This window comes from Tenrec ecaudatus, chromosome 10 (genome assembly GCF_050624435.1).
Source record: "Tenrec ecaudatus isolate mTenEca1 chromosome 10, mTenEca1.hap1, whole genome shotgun sequence".
Taxonomy (NCBI): domain Eukaryota; kingdom Metazoa; phylum Chordata; class Mammalia; order Afrosoricida; family Tenrecidae; genus Tenrec; species Tenrec ecaudatus.
In genome coordinates, this window is record NC_134539.1 from 70,659,872 (window position 1) to 70,679,881 (window position 20,010).

At 43.4% G+C, this 20,010-nt stretch overlaps 1 protein-coding gene across 2 annotated transcripts in view; it reads left to right on the top strand.

Moving 5' to 3' along the window:
* CEMIP2 (cell migration inducing hyaluronidase 2) overlaps positions 1-20,010 on the top strand; it is a 92,483-nt gene that overhangs the window by 15,870 nt on the left and 56,603 nt on the right. For both annotated transcript variants that reach the window (XM_075560550.1, XM_075560549.1), the window contains exons 2-4: positions 9,541-9,877; positions 15,062-15,202; positions 16,045-16,606. In XM_075560550.1, coding sequence (XP_075416665.1) covers positions 9,544-9,877; positions 15,062-15,202; positions 16,045-16,606 — 1,037 coding nt within the window. In that variant the 5' untranslated portion in view covers positions 9,541-9,543. The remainder of the gene's footprint in view (positions 1-9,540; positions 9,878-15,061; positions 15,203-16,044; positions 16,607-20,010) is intronic.

A 20,010-nucleotide genomic window follows, 5' to 3' on the forward strand; every position in this document is an offset into this window, starting at 1 on the left:
TCTGGAGGGAATTTAACTAGAAGGGCCTAGAAAGATTGGGTGAAAAATGTGGAACAAAGCTGAAAATGATAAAAAAAAAAAAAATAGACCAGATCATCTCATTGGTTGATAGAGAGTGGTAAAACTTAGTTACTGGTGAGACTATTGCCTTTAGCCATTCTTTCTTTCATCTAGAACTAAGCGCACTCCCCTGGCTCATCCTTCAGCCTAACTGCCGATCTGTGGTTTTCAACCTACCTCAGGCCGCGACCCTTTGATACAGTTCCTCATGTGGTGGGGATCCTTAGCCATAAAATTATTTTCGTTGCTACTTCATCACTGTAATTTTCTAACTGTTTGAATCATAATGTAAATACCTGATATGCAGGATGTATTTTCTTTTTTTAAATCATTTTACTGGGGGATACAGGATGTATTTTCATTGTTACAAATTGAACATCACTAAAGCATAGTGATTCATCACAAAAACCATGTAATTATATACTTTGGAATATTTATTTCTGATGGCAAATAAATGAAAGTTTGTTTTGAAGCATGGTGTGGCATGGGTAACAGTCTTCACGCTGGGTACTCTTATTTGGTCGGACCCACCTGGAGACAGATAGAGGATCAGTGCCTTAGTTCCTAAGAGCATCAGAAATATGTGTTTTCCAATGGTCTTAGGTGACCCCTGTGAAAGGGTCGCTTGACCCCCAAAGGGGTCTCGACCCACAGGGTGAGAACCCCACTGTAGCCACTACAGTGAACAAAAACACCAGGGAGGGATACTCTCCTTCGGACAATCAGTAGTTCGTGATCTAAAGGACATTCATCCAAGGATATTCATCCAAGGATAAAGCCCAGACAGAAGACAGGAAGGGACAGGAAAGAAGGACAAATGGACATGGAAAACACAGGGAGGAAATGAGGTGAGCACTGTTATATTGTGGGGACTGCAATCAGTGGCTTGAAACAAAATGTGGCTGAATTGTCGAATAGAAAACTGACTTGCTCTATGAACTTTTACCGAAACCATATGAGAAAGTTCTAAGAAAGCCATTACATACTATTTTGAAAAGTTGAGTTGTGACCTTGGTAATGCCTTTTAATCTCACTTGTCAGAATTCATACAGGGATTGCCTTTTGCGAGCAGTGATTGGCTCGCTGCTGAGAGAGTATTAACCACGGGCACCACTGCGGGATGCCACGTGGAGAGATTCTAGGATTCAAATTCAGCTAACACTTTGATTGAATGCCTATTAGGGTCTGTGTGACCAGAAAGACACTACCTGGAATCTCAAGAGATGCATTTATGGACGAGAGGACTTTGGATGAACAAGTGTGTTAGCTGAATGAAACAGAAAGCAAACAGCCAGATGATCTCCTAAGGATTTTAATTGAATATGGGGACCAGCAGAACAGGAACTTCTTGTGGAGAAAGTCTTGAGAAGGCTTCGTGGATGAGTTAGTACCATGAGTAAAAACTTTAAATGAGAATCTCTTTCCCTGAAATAGTGTGGCAATAAAAAGATGACCCCTATAATATTATTGAAATTTAAAAATAAGTGACTTCTTGTGATTACTGTAATTTATTGGCAAATACAATAATGAGCTACTCATTCCAACTGCTTGAGCTCTTGATTTTTAGGTAATATACTTTTTTCCCCTCCTAGAAAAAAATTTTATTGAAAATAACAGCCTCTTTTTAAGGTGTGGTGTGGGTATATTTGTATGGGACAGAGTGGTTGAGAAATTGACAGAAGTACTAGGTTTTCATCGTTTGCATCTACATCTCTTTTTAATCATTCTATTTATTTATATATATTTATTTAAAAATCATGCTATTGGGGGCTCGCTCTTACAGCTCTGATAACTAACAATCCATAGCGTCTACATCTTTAAGTCAATATTCTGTCATACTCTTAGTCATTCTTTAATTATCTCCTATGTCCCTGACTTCATTTCTTGATTTTAGTGTAATCAAGCCTTTGGATGGCCTTTCTTCAGTGTACCAGAAAAATGTCAAAAATAATTTTCGAGTGACGTGGATAATACTGGATGTTGTGTGATCGGTCCTTTTTTATGTTCCGTCACAGACAGTCACACAGACTGGGAATGCCCCAAAATATAAGGGGCTCCTTGACTCTCAGTGTGTGCTTTCTACATGGGGAATACAGTTTTAAAGGGGGGGAGGTCTGTAATATAAATACATGAACAACATATGAAGTGAACACATTGGTATGTAGTAAAAAGATGACCAGGGTGCTCACTTCTCTCTCTTGAGATGCCATATGACTCAGCAAAGACTCGTGGCAGCGAGCAAGCGTGGCGTGTGGAGCAGGAAGCCTGGCGAGCTTCAGTGGTTAACTGCAGTGCTGATAACAGAAAGAGGAAGGAATTTAAGGCTCAAGCACATTGATACACAGTTTTGCAGAAGGGCCAGGGGGAAACCACAGCCATGCTCATTCCTATTGACATCCCCTTTTAGTCTGTGGCAGATGCCATTCCAATCTTCACGGAAGGGTACCATTTGGTGACTGTGAAGGCGCAAATGGCAAATGATTCCCAGTGGGCTGGTGACTCCATTCAGCTTCTAACTGCCTTTTATTTTATTGTGTGTGCATCTGGAGGAGACCCATTATCGCCCCCCCCCCCCCAAAAGCCCTCCAGTCTGTGAAGTCATACCAACCTTTCTCCCTCCGAAACAATGAAGTTTCAGATGATTTCAATCTCGGAACAAAGCTCCGTATTTCATTTCAGAGTGGAGAGGTGACACCCCCTCCCTCCCTGCCCCCCCCCAAGCTGAGCCTGGCGCTCAGACTGGCCAGTTGAGGCCCTTCTTTGTTAATGGAGTGTCACAAAGGGCTCTGTGTAACCGAGTCTGCTCTGATTTGTTCCAGCAGAATCGATCCATTATTTTGCTCTGCTGCCTGGCACCAGCAGCAGTTTCTTCAAAAGCACCTTGAATCCCATTGTTTTCCCTTTGTCATGAAGATTAGCCTTCATCAAAATAATTACCCCACTTCTGTTTCTGTGATCCAGCTTAAAAGTAATCTTGACAGATGTGCTGTGACTCTGATCCTCAGATGCTGATGGCCTGGTCCAGGGACCATGTGTTTCCGGCTTCTCTAATGAGCCTGGGTGGTGTTTAATGGGCTTACTGCCATTCAAAGCAGTTCAGAGGTAGCCTGGTGGCTAGCATCTTATTCACTGTGTTGGCAGAAGATGAGGGAGATGGACAGTGGGAGTCTTGCGTGAAATCAGGTGGCTTTGGGATGTTCAGTTGAGGAGGATGACAATCATGTTTCTGTCACTGTTGAGTAGACTTTTTTACACAGTTATTGCAGGATAAACACTATAGGTGTGTAGCACCTTTTCTTCTGGCAGCTCTGGGGGCACAGTGGGCGAAGCATTGGGCTGCTTACCAGGAGGTCGGCAGTTCAAACCTTACTAGCCCCTCTTCAGAAGAGAGATGAGACAGACTCCAGTGACAAAGATTTACTCTTGGCCAGCCTCAGGAACAGACTGACTCTGCCCTATTAGGCCATGATGAATCAGAATCCACTCATTGTTTTGAGTCTTCTTTCCTGCACTCTCATTCGCTACTTCTCTGGGTTTTTTTTTTGACAAACGGTCCTTGCAGGAGTGAAAATCCTGAACCTTGTTCTTTTTAGATTCCAACATTGACAAGATGCTGAAGTGTCTTTGTATCAGCCAGGCGCTGGCGACCCTCCAGATTTGCTCAGTAAGGTTCACTTTTGATCTGGAACGGCCATTTCGGTCATGCAGGTGCCTAAATTTTGGGGTTCCCTTACTCAAATAAGAAAGCATTGTGTGTACAGTGCTAAATTTCTACTTGAAGAATTCTGAAGAGATTCATTCAGGTCAAGCTTGGAGATGTGGTGGGTTTAGTTAGAGACCATGGCTGTGAAATGAGTGTCTCAATACAGTAAGTCACATGAGTCTTTCTGGGTTCCCAGTGCATGTAATATGCTTACACCATACTGCTGTCTATTCTGTGTACAATAGCATGATGAAAAAGTTTGAGATTTTTGAGAGCTACCAAAATGTGACATAGATACCAAATGTGAACACATAGTGATGGGACATGTCACTGAGGGACTTGCTGAAGAAGTGTTGTTTTACAAACATTCTGTTTGTAAAAGAAACACACTATCTGTGAAGCACAAATAGAGGCATGCCTTCTGAGACTGAGCACAGAGAGAGTGAGGTGCTAATATTTCTGAATAGTGACTTCAGACCTTAATCAAAACTTCATTTTAAACCAAGACATTCATTTCAAACTTTAAAAAAAAATTTTAAATAATTTTACTGGGGGTTTGTCACAATCCATCCATCCATCCATTGTGTCAAGCACATTTGTACCTTTGTTGCCATCATCATTCTCAAAACGTTTTCTTTCTACTTGAGCCCTTGGTATCAGCTCCTCATTTTCCCCCCTCCCTCTCCTACCTTCCCTCTCTCATGAGCCCTTGATCATTTATAAATCATTTCTAACTTTCTAAAGAGATCCAGCCCTTTTCCCTGTCACAAGTGTCCCTGCTACCATAACAAAGCAGCAGCAGAATTTCTAACCCAGAGGAAGAGTTGTTTATTTGATTCTTTTAAAAAAAAATCATTTTATTGGGGGCTCATACAACTCATCACAATCCATCCATCCATCCATCCATCCATCCATCCATCCATCCATCCATCCATCCATCCATCCATTGTGTCAAGCACATTTGTACACTTGTTGCCATCATTTTCAAAACATTTTCTTTCTATTTGAGCCCTTGGTATCCGCTCATTCTGCCCCCCTTCCCTCATGACCCCTTGATAATTTATAATTTATCATTTTCTTCATGTCTTATAATGACCAATGTCTCCAGCAACTTTTCTCTTGTCCGTCTCACTGGGAGGGGGTTATATGTAGATCCTTGTGATCGGTTTTCCCTTTCAACCTCCACCTTCTACTTACACTCCCTGAATCGCTACTCTCGTTATTGGTCCTGAGGGGTTTATCTGACCTGGATTCCCTGTGCCAAGAGCTCTTATCTGTACCCATGTGCATGCTCTGGTCTAGCCAGATTTGTAAGGTAGAATTAGGGTCATGATAGCGGGGGATGGTGGGGAGAAAGCATTAAACAACTAGACCAGTGGTTCTCAATCTTCCTAATGCTGTGGCCCTTTAAGACAGTTCCTTATGTGTGGTGACCCCCAACCATAACTGTCATTTTGCTACTGTTATGAATTGGGTGGCCCCTGTGAAAGGATCATTTGACCCCCAAAGGGGTCACGACCCACTTAACCAGCGGCAAGGTGTCTGTTTCATCGGTTCCATCAGGTTCACACGACTCTTGAATCGCCAGGGGAAGTTGCCTGAGCAATGTGTACTTCCCCTTGGCCAAGCAAACCCTGCTTTTGTTTCAGAGGCTTCAGATTAGAGTTGATTCAGCCTTTTCTTCTTCCCTTACTGTTGCCACATGAAGGACGCAGACTGGAATTGACCTGATCTGCAGCCACAGGACCCCCACAGCAAGAAGTGGACGTGGTGGGTTTTAGACGTTTTGTCTTCGTCCAGTTGTGTCTGGAGATGAAGTGTGACTGTGTTGCTGGGAATTGTTGGAAAAGTTCAATTGGACAGCTCTGTGTAATCCCCCCAGCTCCCACCCCACCATGCCTCTCTCTTTGCTATGAAACCTCTTGTTTGCTTTTTGACAAGTCAAAACTGAGTGCTTCTCCCAAGAGGGAGGGGACTGGTGCATTGTCCCCTAAAGCAGTATGGTTTTTCCATTTCATGAAATGCAATAATTTTTTTCAGTAAAATCTCTTCTTCTTTTTTCAGCAGCGTTAGCAGTTCCATAGTGCAATCCTGAGGAAAAGGGTGGGACAGTCATCACCACCGTCAGTTTTACAACATCTTCTCTTTCTTGTGCTCCTTGTTGGGCGCTCCCTATTTCTCACCACCATGCTTCCCAGGCACTGTGAATCCAGTAGATTTCCCTATTCTGGGTTACATACACAATCTCTCCTTTTCTGACGTTGGCGTGCCAGCCTAGTGCTGCCAGCCACTAAGACAGAGTGCATTGCCCTCCGCTGTTTTGAAAGCGTTTTAGAGCACTACCTTCATCTTGAGCCTGCATATAAGTTCAGCCAGCCGCCTTCAGTTCTTTACGCACTTCTGACCACTGAATGGCCAAGGTGATTTTGACCGTTTGGGAAAAAGAGGGAGAGGCAGTGACCATGAATCTCGGTGTGTGGGGAGCCCCAGGAAGGGAAGAGTAACTGGCACTCACGCAAAGGACTAGGGAACATGGCTTGGGCGCATTCTTTTCAGAACAGAGAGACACATACTTTTGTCTTCTCTGTGTGGCCTTGAGAGACTAATGAAGACCTTCCTGCCTGTTATTACTGTAACTTTGTATCCATGGTCATTTGAAAGACAGCCACCAGGATTCCATGGTCTTTAGCCTAGCTGCAAAAGGTTGAGGAGCCTCGTGGGCCGAGTGGTTATGAACGGGGCTGTGATTTGCAAGATCGAAACCACCAGTAGGCCGTCCTGCGGACTTTCTACTCCGGTAAACAGTTAAACAGTCTCGGAAACTCACATGAGCAGTTCTATCGAGTCCTGTTGGGTCGATAGGCATCGACATCGCCTTGACGGCAGTGGCTTGGGTTTCTGGTTTGGTTATGGAAAGTTGAAGCGCCTCTTGGTGTTTCCACTTTGTGTTTCCTGTTGGGTTTGGAATATTCTTCTTCAGAATGGGCAGTCCTCGTTCTGATGCCACGCCTGCCCATTTCTCATTGTTTTCTCTTTGCTGCATGTGCCTAATAAAATCTCCTTTCTGCCCACCTATCACCTTGTGTTACATTTCCCCTAGAACAAAAGACTATATTCTAGTTCTTGGACCGTGCGTGGTTCAGGTTTGGTTGTTCTTCCTTGGACTATGAGAGAAAATGTTTAGGAAGTTAACTCACCTTTCTAGACTTCAGTTTTCCTCCGATGTAAAACGAGGTTAAGAATACCAGCTGAGGGATTTTGTGTATAAAGTAACCCGACTCCCCCACCTTGCTGGCAGGTTGAGTCCAACTCATTGTGATCCTCTAGGACAGAGTAGAGTTTCCCCTTTTGGTTTCCAAGACTGTAAATCTTTATGGGAGCGGACAGCCTTAGCTGTCTCTCCAGCCTTGGCTGGTGGGTTTGAATTGCTGACACCGTGGTCGGTAATCTAATTAGTAAGTTAATTTTAAGCTATGAAGAAATTACATGTAATATGTTTGGAAGAATGCCAGAAGCAGAAGAGAGTTAGCTCTTTTTGCTTAATATTGGAAGGTCTACTGTTTGCTATACGAAATTTGAGGATTTAAAGAGATAATGTACATTGATGTTGCCCACAGGAGTCTTTAGGCAAGTGATGACTTATATAGCAAAACTTGGATTACTGAACCAAGAAATAAATGTCCTGGGGGAAGTTAAACGCATAAACACGAAGGTTCGTGTGTCAGAGAAATTTTAGTCTACCATGTGGTCTTCGGATGACACACGGGATTAACTTCAGTTTGAAAAGAGTAGTGTGCAGGTTTTCAGGATGAGACCACCTGCATTGGTGCGACCACATAGCGCCTTTGAACTGGAAAGGCAAGGTCCTGGCGTGGCTCACACCGTTTGTGCTCAGCTGGAAAACCAAAAGGCGTGAAAGCGGACCCGGCGACCATCATGCTTAAGGATTTCGGTCAAGAAGACCTTATGGAGAACTTCTACTCTGTACCACGTGGGTTCTCCCGAGTCGCTCATCAACACCAGAAAGATGAAAACCAGAACCCATTTTTAGGCCAAATGCGCCAGAAGCACACTGCTTGTTGAACAGGCTTCTCCAGTGATCGCTGGGTTGTCATTAGGTGCTGTTGAGTCGGTTCCGAATGAGAGTGACCCAGGGTCCCAGCAGCAGGAAGCACTGCCTACGCTTGCGTCACCCCCACACCGTTGCTGTGACTCAGGCCATCTCATCGGGGGCCTTCCCTTTCTTACTGCCCCTCTCTGTTGCCAAGCAGAATGCTCTCTCTTCTGCAGGGTCTGGTCCTTCCTGGTAGCTTGTCCAAAGTACTTGAGCTGAAGTCTGACTTCCCGAGAGCATTCCGGCTGTCAGGCTTCCAAGACAAATTTGTTTATTTTTTGGCAGTCCCTGGTTGATTCCGTGTTCTGTGTCAACACCACAATGCAAAGGCAGCTCTTCTTATTCTTATGCACACTGAAGATCCGCCTAGCCATTATGGAACAGTGGTTCTCAACCTACGTACTTACTGGAATCCTCTTGGGAGGATTTCCTAGACACTGATGTTGGGGTCATAGGCTCTGTGGTTTAATTGCTTTTTAGGATGGCACTAGCTAGTGTTTATAATGTGAGACTACAGCTTGGATGAAGTGGCATTAGGAGGTAATTATTAAAGGTGCTTTTCAAACAGTTTTTATCAGGGATGTGCTATCATTTTGGACTCCCTGGGAAAGCTTGTAGGACCCCTGGTGGCCTGGTAGTTATGTGTTGGGCTGCTAACTGTAAGGTACGCAGTTCAAAACCACAAGCTTCTCTGTAGGATAAAGATGAAGCTTTCTACTCCTAGAAACAGAATCTTGAAAACCCACCTGGGCATTTCTACCCTGACCTACAGGGTCGTTATGAGTCAGGCTTGACCAGATGGCAGTGAACTTAGTTAATTTTGGGAGGAAGGTTTGTGCAAACAGTGTGGGTGGCTGCCAACTGAGAGACTAGATGTTCAAGTTCACCCAGAGATAGTGCCAAAGAAAGGCCTGGAGATGTTTTGAAAAACAGTCATGGCAACCCTGTGGAACACTGGTTGTGTTAGTCTGGGTGCTTTAGAGAAACAAATCCACAGAAACTCATGTATAAGAGAGAATTTTAGATAAAGCTTAAGTGCACATCAAGAAAACATCTCAATCCAGTGCTGCCCAAGCCCACAAGTCCAGCATTAACCCATTTGTCTGACACCAATCCACAAAGTCCTCCTCCATCTCACAAAACACACACTATGACACCGACTGCAGGAGGAAAGCCAAATCAGTGAATGTGTAAGCATCTCAGTGTTGGCGGGGATCTCCACACGGCTGCTCCAGCACACAGGGCTGCATTGGGGTAGGTCCATGGGGCTTCTCCTCGGGGATGTCTTGAAGAAAGCAGGAAACTGCCTAAGGCAGTTAGTTCCTTGCAAGCTGAAGCAGGGAACTGGCTAAGGCAGCTGCACCCTGGTTTGACCATCAGAAAGCAAGAGACCCGAGAACTAGAGAGGCAAGGCTCACCAAGCCATTTATATCTCTGCCCTTCAATTAACCCCACATGTGTTTATTGGCCAGGTTAGCACAATAAACTTTAACTACCTCATTGGTACTCTGACACTCTTAATGATTTTTGCAACAAAGTCAGAATTGATTACATGGCAACCGGTACATGTGGCATACTAGTAAATGTGGATTTTACTCTTTAGGAAGTCATTACAGTCCTCCCCTTTGTGAATGTTAATTTTTCTTCTCTTTTGCATTGACAGTGTATGATGTATGCCACTGGTTCCAGGGGATGCCCCCCTGCTTTCCAACAACCACAGAATGGGAACAGCTACTGCTCATCTGGTTATGTTCCAGGGAAGGTCGTTCCATTGCGTCCACCTCCACCTCCAAAGAGCCAGGCTTCAGCCAAATTTACCTCCATGAGACAAGAAGCACGGGCAACCTTCGCTTTCTCACCTGGAGAGCAGCAAACCCAGAGAGACAGCCAGAAGCAGAAGAGACATAAGAATACTTTCATTTGCTTTGCTATTACTAGCCTTTCATTTTTTGTTGCTCTTGCAGTCATTTTAGGGATTTCCTCCAAATATGCTCCAGATGGTAAGTGAGCGTGTGTGTGTGTGTGTGTGTGTGTGTGTGTGTGGACTTGTGCACTCAGAATATACAAGAGAAGAAGAAAGAAGAGCACAGATGACACCTTTGGGTGTGTGGCTCTTCTTTCCTATTTCCGTTGGTTCTCGTAAACACTCATGTACTGTTGGGCACTACGTGGTCTAGATCAATTGTTCAAGAAACCACTGGAAATGATGACATGAAAGCACCTCTAGTCCTTTCATTTTGTGGCTTGGTCCTAGTGCTCAAGAAATATATTGGGGAAAAGAAGTCTATTGGACATTGCTTTTAGAGATGATTTTGAACCGCCACAATTGGTTATTTAATTATTTGTTTCTGGTTATTTATTGATTTTTGTCATCTTACTACAATGGCAATCAGATTTGGCTTATTATTATAATGCCACCAAAGAGTTCCCTCCTAAAAGTTATCTTGTCCCTCGCTCTAACATTGGATCAGAGAGCTCAGAGCTGTAAGTGGAAGAGAGTGGAAGAGAGCAGGCCTTAGCACCTGGATAGGTTCCGTAGTGTTTTTGCTTTAAACAAAGTCTACAACAGATCTTTATAAATCTGGATACCTCCTTAAATTAAAACAACATCTGAGAATGATTTTTACCATATATATACATATAACTTTTATAATTATTACTTTATTTCATTTTATGGACACTTGAGGTGTTTTTGTGTTTGTTTGTTTTTTTGAGATGTGTAGGTCTTGGGAGCTCTAGTGCCATCACATCTAGAAGTATTGACTTCAATTAAGGAAGATGTCCATGTCAGAACCCTTTTGACTAAGATTTGTTATTGTTCTTAGATGCCATTGAGCGTGATCTTATTTACAACAGACAAAATATTGTCCAGATCTTACTACCTTGCAGCAGTTGCTAAGTCTGAGCCCATTTTTGCAGCCACAGTGTCAGTCTGTCTCAGTGCGGGCTTTTCTCAACGACCCTCTATTTTATGGAGCACGATTCTGAGCCTGGTCCCTCCTGGTAACATGCCCAAAGAATAGGACACTTAAGTGTTGCCTTCTTTGCCTGTAAGGAGCATTCTGACTGTACTACTACTATGATAGGTTTGGACCTTTTCCTGGTATTCCATGGTCTATTCAGTAATTTTGCTAGCGTCACAATTCAAATGCATCAATTCCCATTTTTGGGGGGCAGCGGGGGTCTTCTGTGTTTATTGCCCAGTTCCAGTATGTAACTGACACAGTTGAATATACAATGACTTACCTTAGGGCATCTCCGTCCTCTGGATGACAGGTTTCCTTGTTAACACTTATCAATAAATCATTTAGCACAGATTTTCCCAATCTAAATAGCATGTTTCATTTTTTGCCTGCTACTTCCATGGGCCTTGATTTTGCGTTCAAGTAAAGTGAAATAAAATCCTTGACAACTTCAATCTTTTCCCCATGTCTTATGATGTTGCTTATTGGTCTAGTGGTGATTTCGCAACTGACCAAGATACTGGATACGGACATTGTGTTCTGTTACTGATACCTTGATTTCCTTTCCTTCCTCAGTAGAAAAACTACGTTTAATGCTCCTGATTCATTCTTTCCCAGTCATCTGCTCTAAAGGGATCCTAACTGGGGGGAATCAGAGCGGAATACCGTGGCTTTTATTGGGGTTTTTATATTCTGTGTAAGACATCGAATTACTGATGGGGTTCCTTAAATCTACATCTTTTTGTTCTCACACTGTGGCACTGTTAAGTGCAGACTATCAGTGGAACAGGTTGGTATGTTGGAATATGTCGGGTCAGCCTCACTGGTTACTGCTGTTACATGACTTTGATAAAGCACCCACTGCTCTAAATTCCATCAGTGGAAAACCAGGAAGGTGGGGCTGGCTGAGTTATTTCTTGAGCGCTTTGTGGATCTCTGCATTAGGTACCCTTTACTAGACGGAGACAGACTGGAATTTGGGCGGGGGGGGGGTGGTGGTACTGAAGAAATAAATCCTCCTGGAAAATCATTATGAATAAGTAAGAAGAATTGTTTATTGTTATAGATTCTGTCCCTCCAAAGACTAGATTTCCTTCTCTGTCGCTAGGGTACAATGTTTGTTCTATGGAGACTACATTTACTTCTGATAGAACACCATGGAGAATTTTCACTAGCTACTTTACGGATAGAGAAGAGATTAAAAGAAAAAGTCAAGAAATCTTAGTCTTCCATTAGAATGAATGGAATAATTTTGTGTTTAAATGAATTTTGTGTGTCTTAGGTGGGAAAGACCGGTTAAGGGCTCTTCTTAGTATAAAAACGATGACAGTCGATTCATCGCAACTACGATGATCAGCAAGAAGGACTTTATTTTGAGAAGCATTAATACCATGAACATAATTGGCCAAGGCTTACACGACAAGGTTGATGTTGACCGGAGGAAGCTTCCACCTTAAGGAGAAAGCCTCAGTGCCTGTAGCAGCATCAGAAAAAGGAGATGATTCTGTCAGGTTGCAGAAGTCCGAAGGAGGAGTCATTTTTTTATCCTACGTATAATCCCGTCTCTCAATGTTTTCTCATCTCCTCCCCGCCTGTGTCCCTCCCGTCTTGATGACAAAGATAGCTTCCTTTGGATCCCATACACATTTTACTCTTATCGTCACCTTTGCTTTACTTTAGCTACCGCTTGCTAGTCTGACTCCAGAACTCAAAGGACTTGTTTGACCAGTTTTCTTATCTCCTCTCCTCTCCTGTCTATATTTAAATATTATCCCCCTTTAAGGGACCCAGGAGCCCTGATGGCATAGTGCCAACTGCAAGGTCAGAAGTTCAAAACTACCAGCCACTTCAAGGGGAAAAGATGAGGTTTTCTCCTCTCATGAAGTGCTCCAGCCTCCAAAACCCACAGGGGCAGTTCTACCCTGTCCCCTAGGGCCACTGTGAGTCAGAGTGTAATTGATGGCAGTGGATGAGTGAATTCGTTGGTTTGATTTTATGGAGCCAGGAGTTCTGTCACCACTTCCATGAAGCACCTCAATTATTCCTGCCCCCCTGGGCTCTTTTATCCTAAGCTACTTTGAATGTTAGCTTGTAGGTCTAGATAACTAAACATTTTCCATTTTAGCCATTTTTAAATTCAAATTTTGTGGACCCTTATTACTCCCCCCCCCCCACGTTATTTAGCCCACTATACTGACCACTATTCATTTCTGAATGTTTTCTCTCACCCCCCAAACAGAAACTCCAGTGGTACCCCTGGCAATAATCCCCCCAACCTTTCAGCCCCTGATGATCATTCATAGTTAACTGCTGCCTCTACGCATGTCATCCTGTCGTTCTTAAAATGTACCACACGTGGTGCAAGTGGATCAATTCCTTCTCAAAAAAGACTCTTTAATCAACACTGAAGCGATGATTCCCCAGTCCTCCTTCCAAGTGATGGCAGACAAAAAGGAATGGTGGCAACCCCGTGGGCTTACGCATCATTTGAAGCGTGGTGGTGCTGTCACTTTTCCTCCTCACCTGTTTTCCAGAGGCAAATTTGGAGTCTCTAAAAGGAACACCACGAGGGAAGAGCCTCATTCCACAGCGGGCACTTCCTTACCATTCAGCTTGCTGAGCCGTCTTGAGTTTGGCGTCTCTAGTCTGCAGTTTCCCCATTTCTGGAAACGAGACGTCACAGTTGTGTTGGGAAACTAGGTTTCTTCCCTTCAAAGGGGCGAGGCAGCACACTGCATGCTCTCGTCTGCTGCTTCATGCTACTCTATGGGAAGGGGCTTGTGCACCCACTCCGCTCCATTCTTCCCTGGGACTGATGACAGGACTGGGGTTGATCGTGGGACTCTCTGGAGTGTCAGCCTTTTCTGTGGCCATCTGGTCATGCCCAGGTTCCAATTAGAAGGATGTTGTTTTTTTTTAATGAATAAAGTACAATGGATTGCGAGGAAAACTTATTACCGTGAAATATTAAAGGCTCCACTGCTTGCCAGGTTAAGAGCCTCACTCTGGATTCTCCTGAAATGAGGAAAGGAACAGGACTTTTTGTGGCTTTCCAAAGGAAGGCTTTCTTAAGAGGAACTGATTTTGTTATTAACAACAAACATCTTGATATCCAATTTAAAACTTTTAAAATATCCCCTGATATTTCTCATGTTTCTTTGAATAATGGTAGTCCTTCCTTCATTACTAAAACGGTCAATTTTTATGTGTGTGTATTTATGCATATTGTCCCATGGGTGGTCACTGGAGTGAACTTGGACTTTGCTGGGTTTCCCGGCACTAAGTCCAGTTAACCATCTGTCCTCAGCAGCTTTCTTTCTCTGTTGTTCTTGCCAGAACGGCCTTTTCTATACTCTGGCCTAGATTATGTGGGTACCAAAGTATCAAGATGATCTTCCTGAAAGGACAAAGTAGTCCCTGCCACATGAATTCCCATATTGTTATTGTTTTGCTTGAAAACAATATAGTTTTTAATCTCATGAAATTGGGGTAAAAAGAGAAAGCTACATCTTTCTGCCAATGTTAAACATGGGAATGTATGTGTATGTATGTTTGTTTTTTTATATGAGGACCTAATATGCACACAGAAAGCTCTGGTGGTACTGGGGAGTAAGTGTTAAGCTGCTAACTGAAGGCTGGCAGTTCAAAGCCACCAGCTGCTGTTTGGGAGAAAGATGAGGCTGTTTGTGTCTTTAAAGATTTGCAGCCTCCGACACCCTATGTTGGCTCGCTGTGAAGTGGAATTGACTCAACAGGTGTGGTCTTGGGTTTGGAATATGTACACCGTTAAGTAATTTACATTTTAAAAATTTGTCAGGTTGTAATGTGCGTTTCTTTCTTTTCCTAAAACAGCTTTCCAGGGTGATCCCAAGGGCACTTGGTAATCTTACTGTTTCTCGTTGGCTTATTTTCAGCCTAGAGGGCTCAGGGGAACTCTGGTTTTATTTTGTGAAATTGGATCCAAGTAGATGAGTTTTGCAGTGAAACTATTTTTCTAATGTGTTGAGGAAGGTGGAGCTGCCTATGATTTCCAGTTGAATTGGCAAGAAAGGAAAGGGTGCTAGCGTGTCCCTTGCAGGTCGCAAGATCCTGAGTGACGGCAGCATTGGAGTTCCTTGAAGATCTCATGCTTTTAAGGGATAGTCGTGTTTTGCATTTAGCAAATGGTTTTCTGGCACGTCCTTGGATCTGATGGGATGTTGATGTTGCATTGCGTCCTAGAGAATTGCCCAGATCAAAATCCCCAACTCAGGAACTGGGATCCAGGACAAGATGCTGCCAAGCAAGTTGTCATCAAGGAAGGAGATATGTTCCGCCTGACCTCCGATGCCACCGTGCGTTCTATTGTCATTCAGGATGGAGGTGCGTACTGCTTCCTTTCTCGAGAGACCCAAAGGTTATTCCTTAATGTGAGAGACGTTTGATGCTTATTTTTTGCAAAGAAAACAATTCTTTGACAAAGTAACATCTAGGTTACTTAGACGTGAGAGGTGAGAAGCCTGAGGTTAGAACCATAGAGATTTAAGAGGGTAGATGGACTTTGGAAATTACTCACTGCCAGACATTTGCATAGAGGAGTACGCGTGCTATCTCGTAGCCAGATCATGTTTACACCTGACAGAGAATGATGAGACTCTTAACAGGAGCTAACATATAAGAAAACGCGCTTCAGATTGAGATGCTCTTAGATATTTTTGTAGAATTAACTCACTTCCAAAATGAACAGAAAACTTCTTCCACGTGAATAAAGAAATAATCCACTGAGAGGTCTTGTGCACATTCCTGTTAGCTATGATTTCTTTAGTTTGTCCTGAGTCTGGGGAAAGAGTTGGCCCGCTATTTAATTAAGGAACAAATTGTAATTTCTTAATATTCTCATAAGCCTGGGATTATCTGCAGTGAAAAAGTAAGATGACTTCAAAACCTTGTATTTCAAGTAGATTGACATTCATTTACATGACCACTTCTTTAATGTATTGAGATGAGATGTGAAATCTCTTTTTTCATGTTTTTCTTCCCTTACTCTGTTTCCTCCCTTGTTGGAGAGCAACTTAATTATCTCAGTAGCTACTGAGTAAAAAGACAACCCCCCACCTCCACCCCCCCCCCCCACCCCCCCCCCCGCTGGTTGAAGGTGACACATCTACTTTTATTCACAAAGGTGTTTGAAAAGTTGGCTCACACAGTAGTGTTGTTCTCTGCAGGACTGCTCGTATTTGGGGACGATAAAGATGGATCCAGAAATATTACTTTGAGAACTCGTTACATCCTGATCAAGGATGGTGGGGCGCTTCATATTGGAGCAGAAAAATGCCGCTACAAATCCAAAGCGACGATTACCTTGTACGGCAAGTCAGAGGACGGAGAAAGTATGCCAACATTTGGCAGAAAATTTATTGGTGTGGAGGCTGGAGGGACACTGGAGTTGCACGGGGCCCGGAAGACATCCTGGACCTTCTTAGCAAGGACGCTGCACTTCTCAGGCTTGACCTTTGAGTCCTATACCTTCAAGAAGGACTTTTCGCGGGGCCTCAATGTCAGGGTCATTGACCAAGACACGGCCAAAATTTTGGACATTGAAAGGTTCGATACCCATGAGTACCAAAATGAGAGCAAACGCCTTCAGGAATTTTTGCGAGGCCAGGAGCCAGGGCGGATTGTTGCTATTGCAGTCGGAGATTCCGCAGCCAAAAACCTCTTGCAAGGAACTACCCAGATGATCCAGGACAGGCTGGGAAGTAAGCTGATCCAAGGGCTGAGCTACAGGTAGGCATACCTTTCCCTATTCCTTGTCAGCTGTGTATTGAGTCCCTGTCTGGAGAAGAGCGAGTGGCAGGGGGACAAAGATGGCACAGCACAGCACCATACCACACAGGTGTCAGTCTGGCTACAACTGCATGTAGGCCAGGTTGCCTCTTGCTGTGAAACATCGGATCATGGGCCAGGGTATGGGATGCACCAGCCCTGAGCTTTGGTGTATGAATTCCTTTGCTCACTGGACTGCAGGCTGGTGCAGTTAACAACAGAAATGTGGTATTGAAAAGCAGTCATGCAGTTGAAGAACAGCTTGCTTCTGAAGATAGTTCCTCTTTCACTACCTTCTGCAGGAAATGCAAAACTCAGAGCAGTTGAGGCATGTTATGGGTTGAAAGGTTAGGGCACAATTCCGTGCTAAGATTTGAAACCTGTCTTAAAATGAAGCAGGGGTGAGGGTAGAAAGTTAGGGGGTGGAATAAGCAGGTTTTCTTTCTTCTGAAGCCTTTGCATGCTAATTAAAATCTGCTTGTTGAGCAGAGCACCCCAGAACAGATTATTGGTGCAAATCTCTAGAGCCCCAGTCTATGCGAGGAAAGAAATATCAAGAAGGCTAGGAAACTCACTTCAGAGAAGGGTCAAGGTTCTTGAGCTATCTTCTAGTCCACAGGAGTTTTGCTTGCAGTCAGTCTTGAATTTGTGGAAGTAGTTGGCTCAACAATTAATTCAACACAAACAAATTTTTTCTTTAATGGGTAGATTGTTGGAATTGAACATTATCTACAGAAATCTTAAAGAAAATTGGAGAGACAGATATTCGTGAAGAAAGAGACCCCATCTTGTTTTTAAATGTCAATACCCAGGGATATTTAAGAAATGCTAAGTGTTGATGCAGGACACCCGGTGACCCCAGTGGGTTACACATTGGTCTACTAACCACAAGGTCCACAGTTCGATACCACCAACCGCTCCATGGGAGAAAGATGAGGTTTTCTCTTCCCATACAGATTTATAGCCTCTGACCCCCATGGAGGCAGTTAGTTCTGTGCTGTTCTATAGGGGCCAGTAGGAGTCCGAATGAACTTGATGGCAGTGAGTCGGGAGTTTTAAGTACTAGTTACTCTAATGAAGACAACCATCTTTGAGCCCTAAGTGACTAGAGTCTAGTGGATAAAAAGAGACCTCTAGATGTAGTAGCTGATGATCCTGCTGGCTACTGCTATAGGCTGCAGTGGGAATGTAAACAGAAGGAGCCCTGAACTTTGGCCTAGCGAATCATTGGAGTTTTCCAAAGGTGGTGCTTGCTTCAGCTACAGGGTATAATTCGGAATATAAATTTAGCATTTCCTGAAGGTGGGAGGCCTGAGGGAAGTTAGGGTTGTGGTACATAGACAGAGAAGGAAAGCTCTCTAGACAGAGGGGGTGGCGTACCAAACGTCAGGCGTGTGGAACATTTTAAAAACATTTTTCATTATTAGGAAGTAGGACATGCATCAAGAGATAGAAACATGAATTTATAGCTCCGTGATATGTCACAATGTGGCATTTGTGTAACCACCGCCAAACTCAAGAAATAGAACTTGCCTCGACCCAGAAGCCCCTCGGTGTCCCTTCCGATACACTGATCGCTTCCTCCCTGACCAAGGACACCACTCTGCGGAATGGAAGGAAGGACACGGTAGCGTAGGTGTGCCTGCCTTTGAACTTGGTAGAAATAGAGTCACACAATGTAGAATATTCTACATCTGCCTTCTCTGCTTACAGCTGTCTCATGTAGTACCCGTCCTGCTGCGGCCCGTAGTGCCCCCTCATTTTCAGTGCTGTGTGTTTTCTCTGGCATGATTACAGTACACTTAATTTACTGCTATAATTTGGGTTGTCTTGTCATCTTGGACCTGTTATAAAAAAATACTCCTCTCTCTTTTTTTTTTTAACCCATTTCTTGGTGCAAAAGTATTCATATATTTCTATACTTTATATACCCTTCCTATACTAGAAAGAGAAGCTTTATCATTTTTAATTTAAAGAGACATAACTTTATTGCCTCTCTTTGCAGTGATGCCAAGGAATAAGTTTTGTTTCCATGCATTTAAGGTTTCTAGTTTTAATTTTTTACTTTGGAACCATGAGCTGTGAATATTGTATTTGAATTTCTTCTTTGGTTTCTCCTCCTACTGGTTTAAAAAAATTCCTTTAAAAATATTTGCCACATATTTGATGGAGGAACTAAAAAGAGTCGTGATCCATTGCCGATGTTCCGATTGCATCGACATTACCTCCAGTGTACCGTCCAGCCTTTGAAATCATGTTCTAGTGCATTCCCATTTCTCTCAAGTGGAGGAGGGGAAGTCGGAGTTCTGCAGATCATGTCAATAGACTAGGACATTGTCTTGTAATCGCTGAGTCGGCTCTGGTAAATGAAAGCTGCCTCTCATATTCAGCCTCTCCTTCCCTCTCAAGTAGAAGTTAATAAATCGAGACATTTTTCCTTTGCTCACCCCTCAAGAGCCCCACCCCCCATGTTATTTAAAGGGATATAAATGCTAAAGGGCAGTGAACCCACACAGGGAGAGGGTATGGAATCGATGAGTGTAGGCATGTTTCAGTTAACTTTTATCTGTACACATCCAACCATCTCTCTGGCAAGATTACATTTGCACCTTTCCCCTAGACTAGAAAGTTGATCTTTTTCTTCTCATATTTTAAACCAGGACATGTAAGGCAAATTATGTGGCTTTGTATCATTATCCTTTCTCGTTGATTGACTTGGCCACAAACGAGAGCAAGGCTCTGGAATGTGTAGAGTCTCATTAATAGAATGATATTTCAACCACATTGCTCGCAGTAAATAAACACAGAGCATGTGAAAGTAAAATCTTTGAGGTAATGATTTTATAGCTTCGGTTTAAGAACATTTACGAAACCTGGTATATTTTGTTTGTCTTTGGCTTGGTGGCAACCTGGGAGACTTAAAACATTCAGTTTCCAAGGCCTCACCTTAGACCGCCAGGGGGAGGTTGGTCCCCAATACTACTAAAGACCAATGAAGATGGAAAACTACGGCTCTAATGTTTAATTGAATTCAGGGCTTCTCAAAGGGTGGTCCCCATCCAGAAACATCAGCATTACCTGGGTACTTTATAGAAATGACAATTCTCAAGCCCCACCTCAGAAACTCAAGGGTGGGACCAGCAATCTCTTGAATCCTCTGGGTGATGCCGATGCCTATTTTAAAATCACTGCTTTTAACTCAGTAACTCATTGTGTTCTGAGTACATATTTGAACCGCCTGGGTAGATTAGAACATATACCAATGCTAGGCCTCATGTGTAATAATTATGAGTTCATGGGTCTTAGCTGTGTGGAATTAACTAATGAATCTTACTTTACTAATCTGAGGTGAACAATTTCCCATG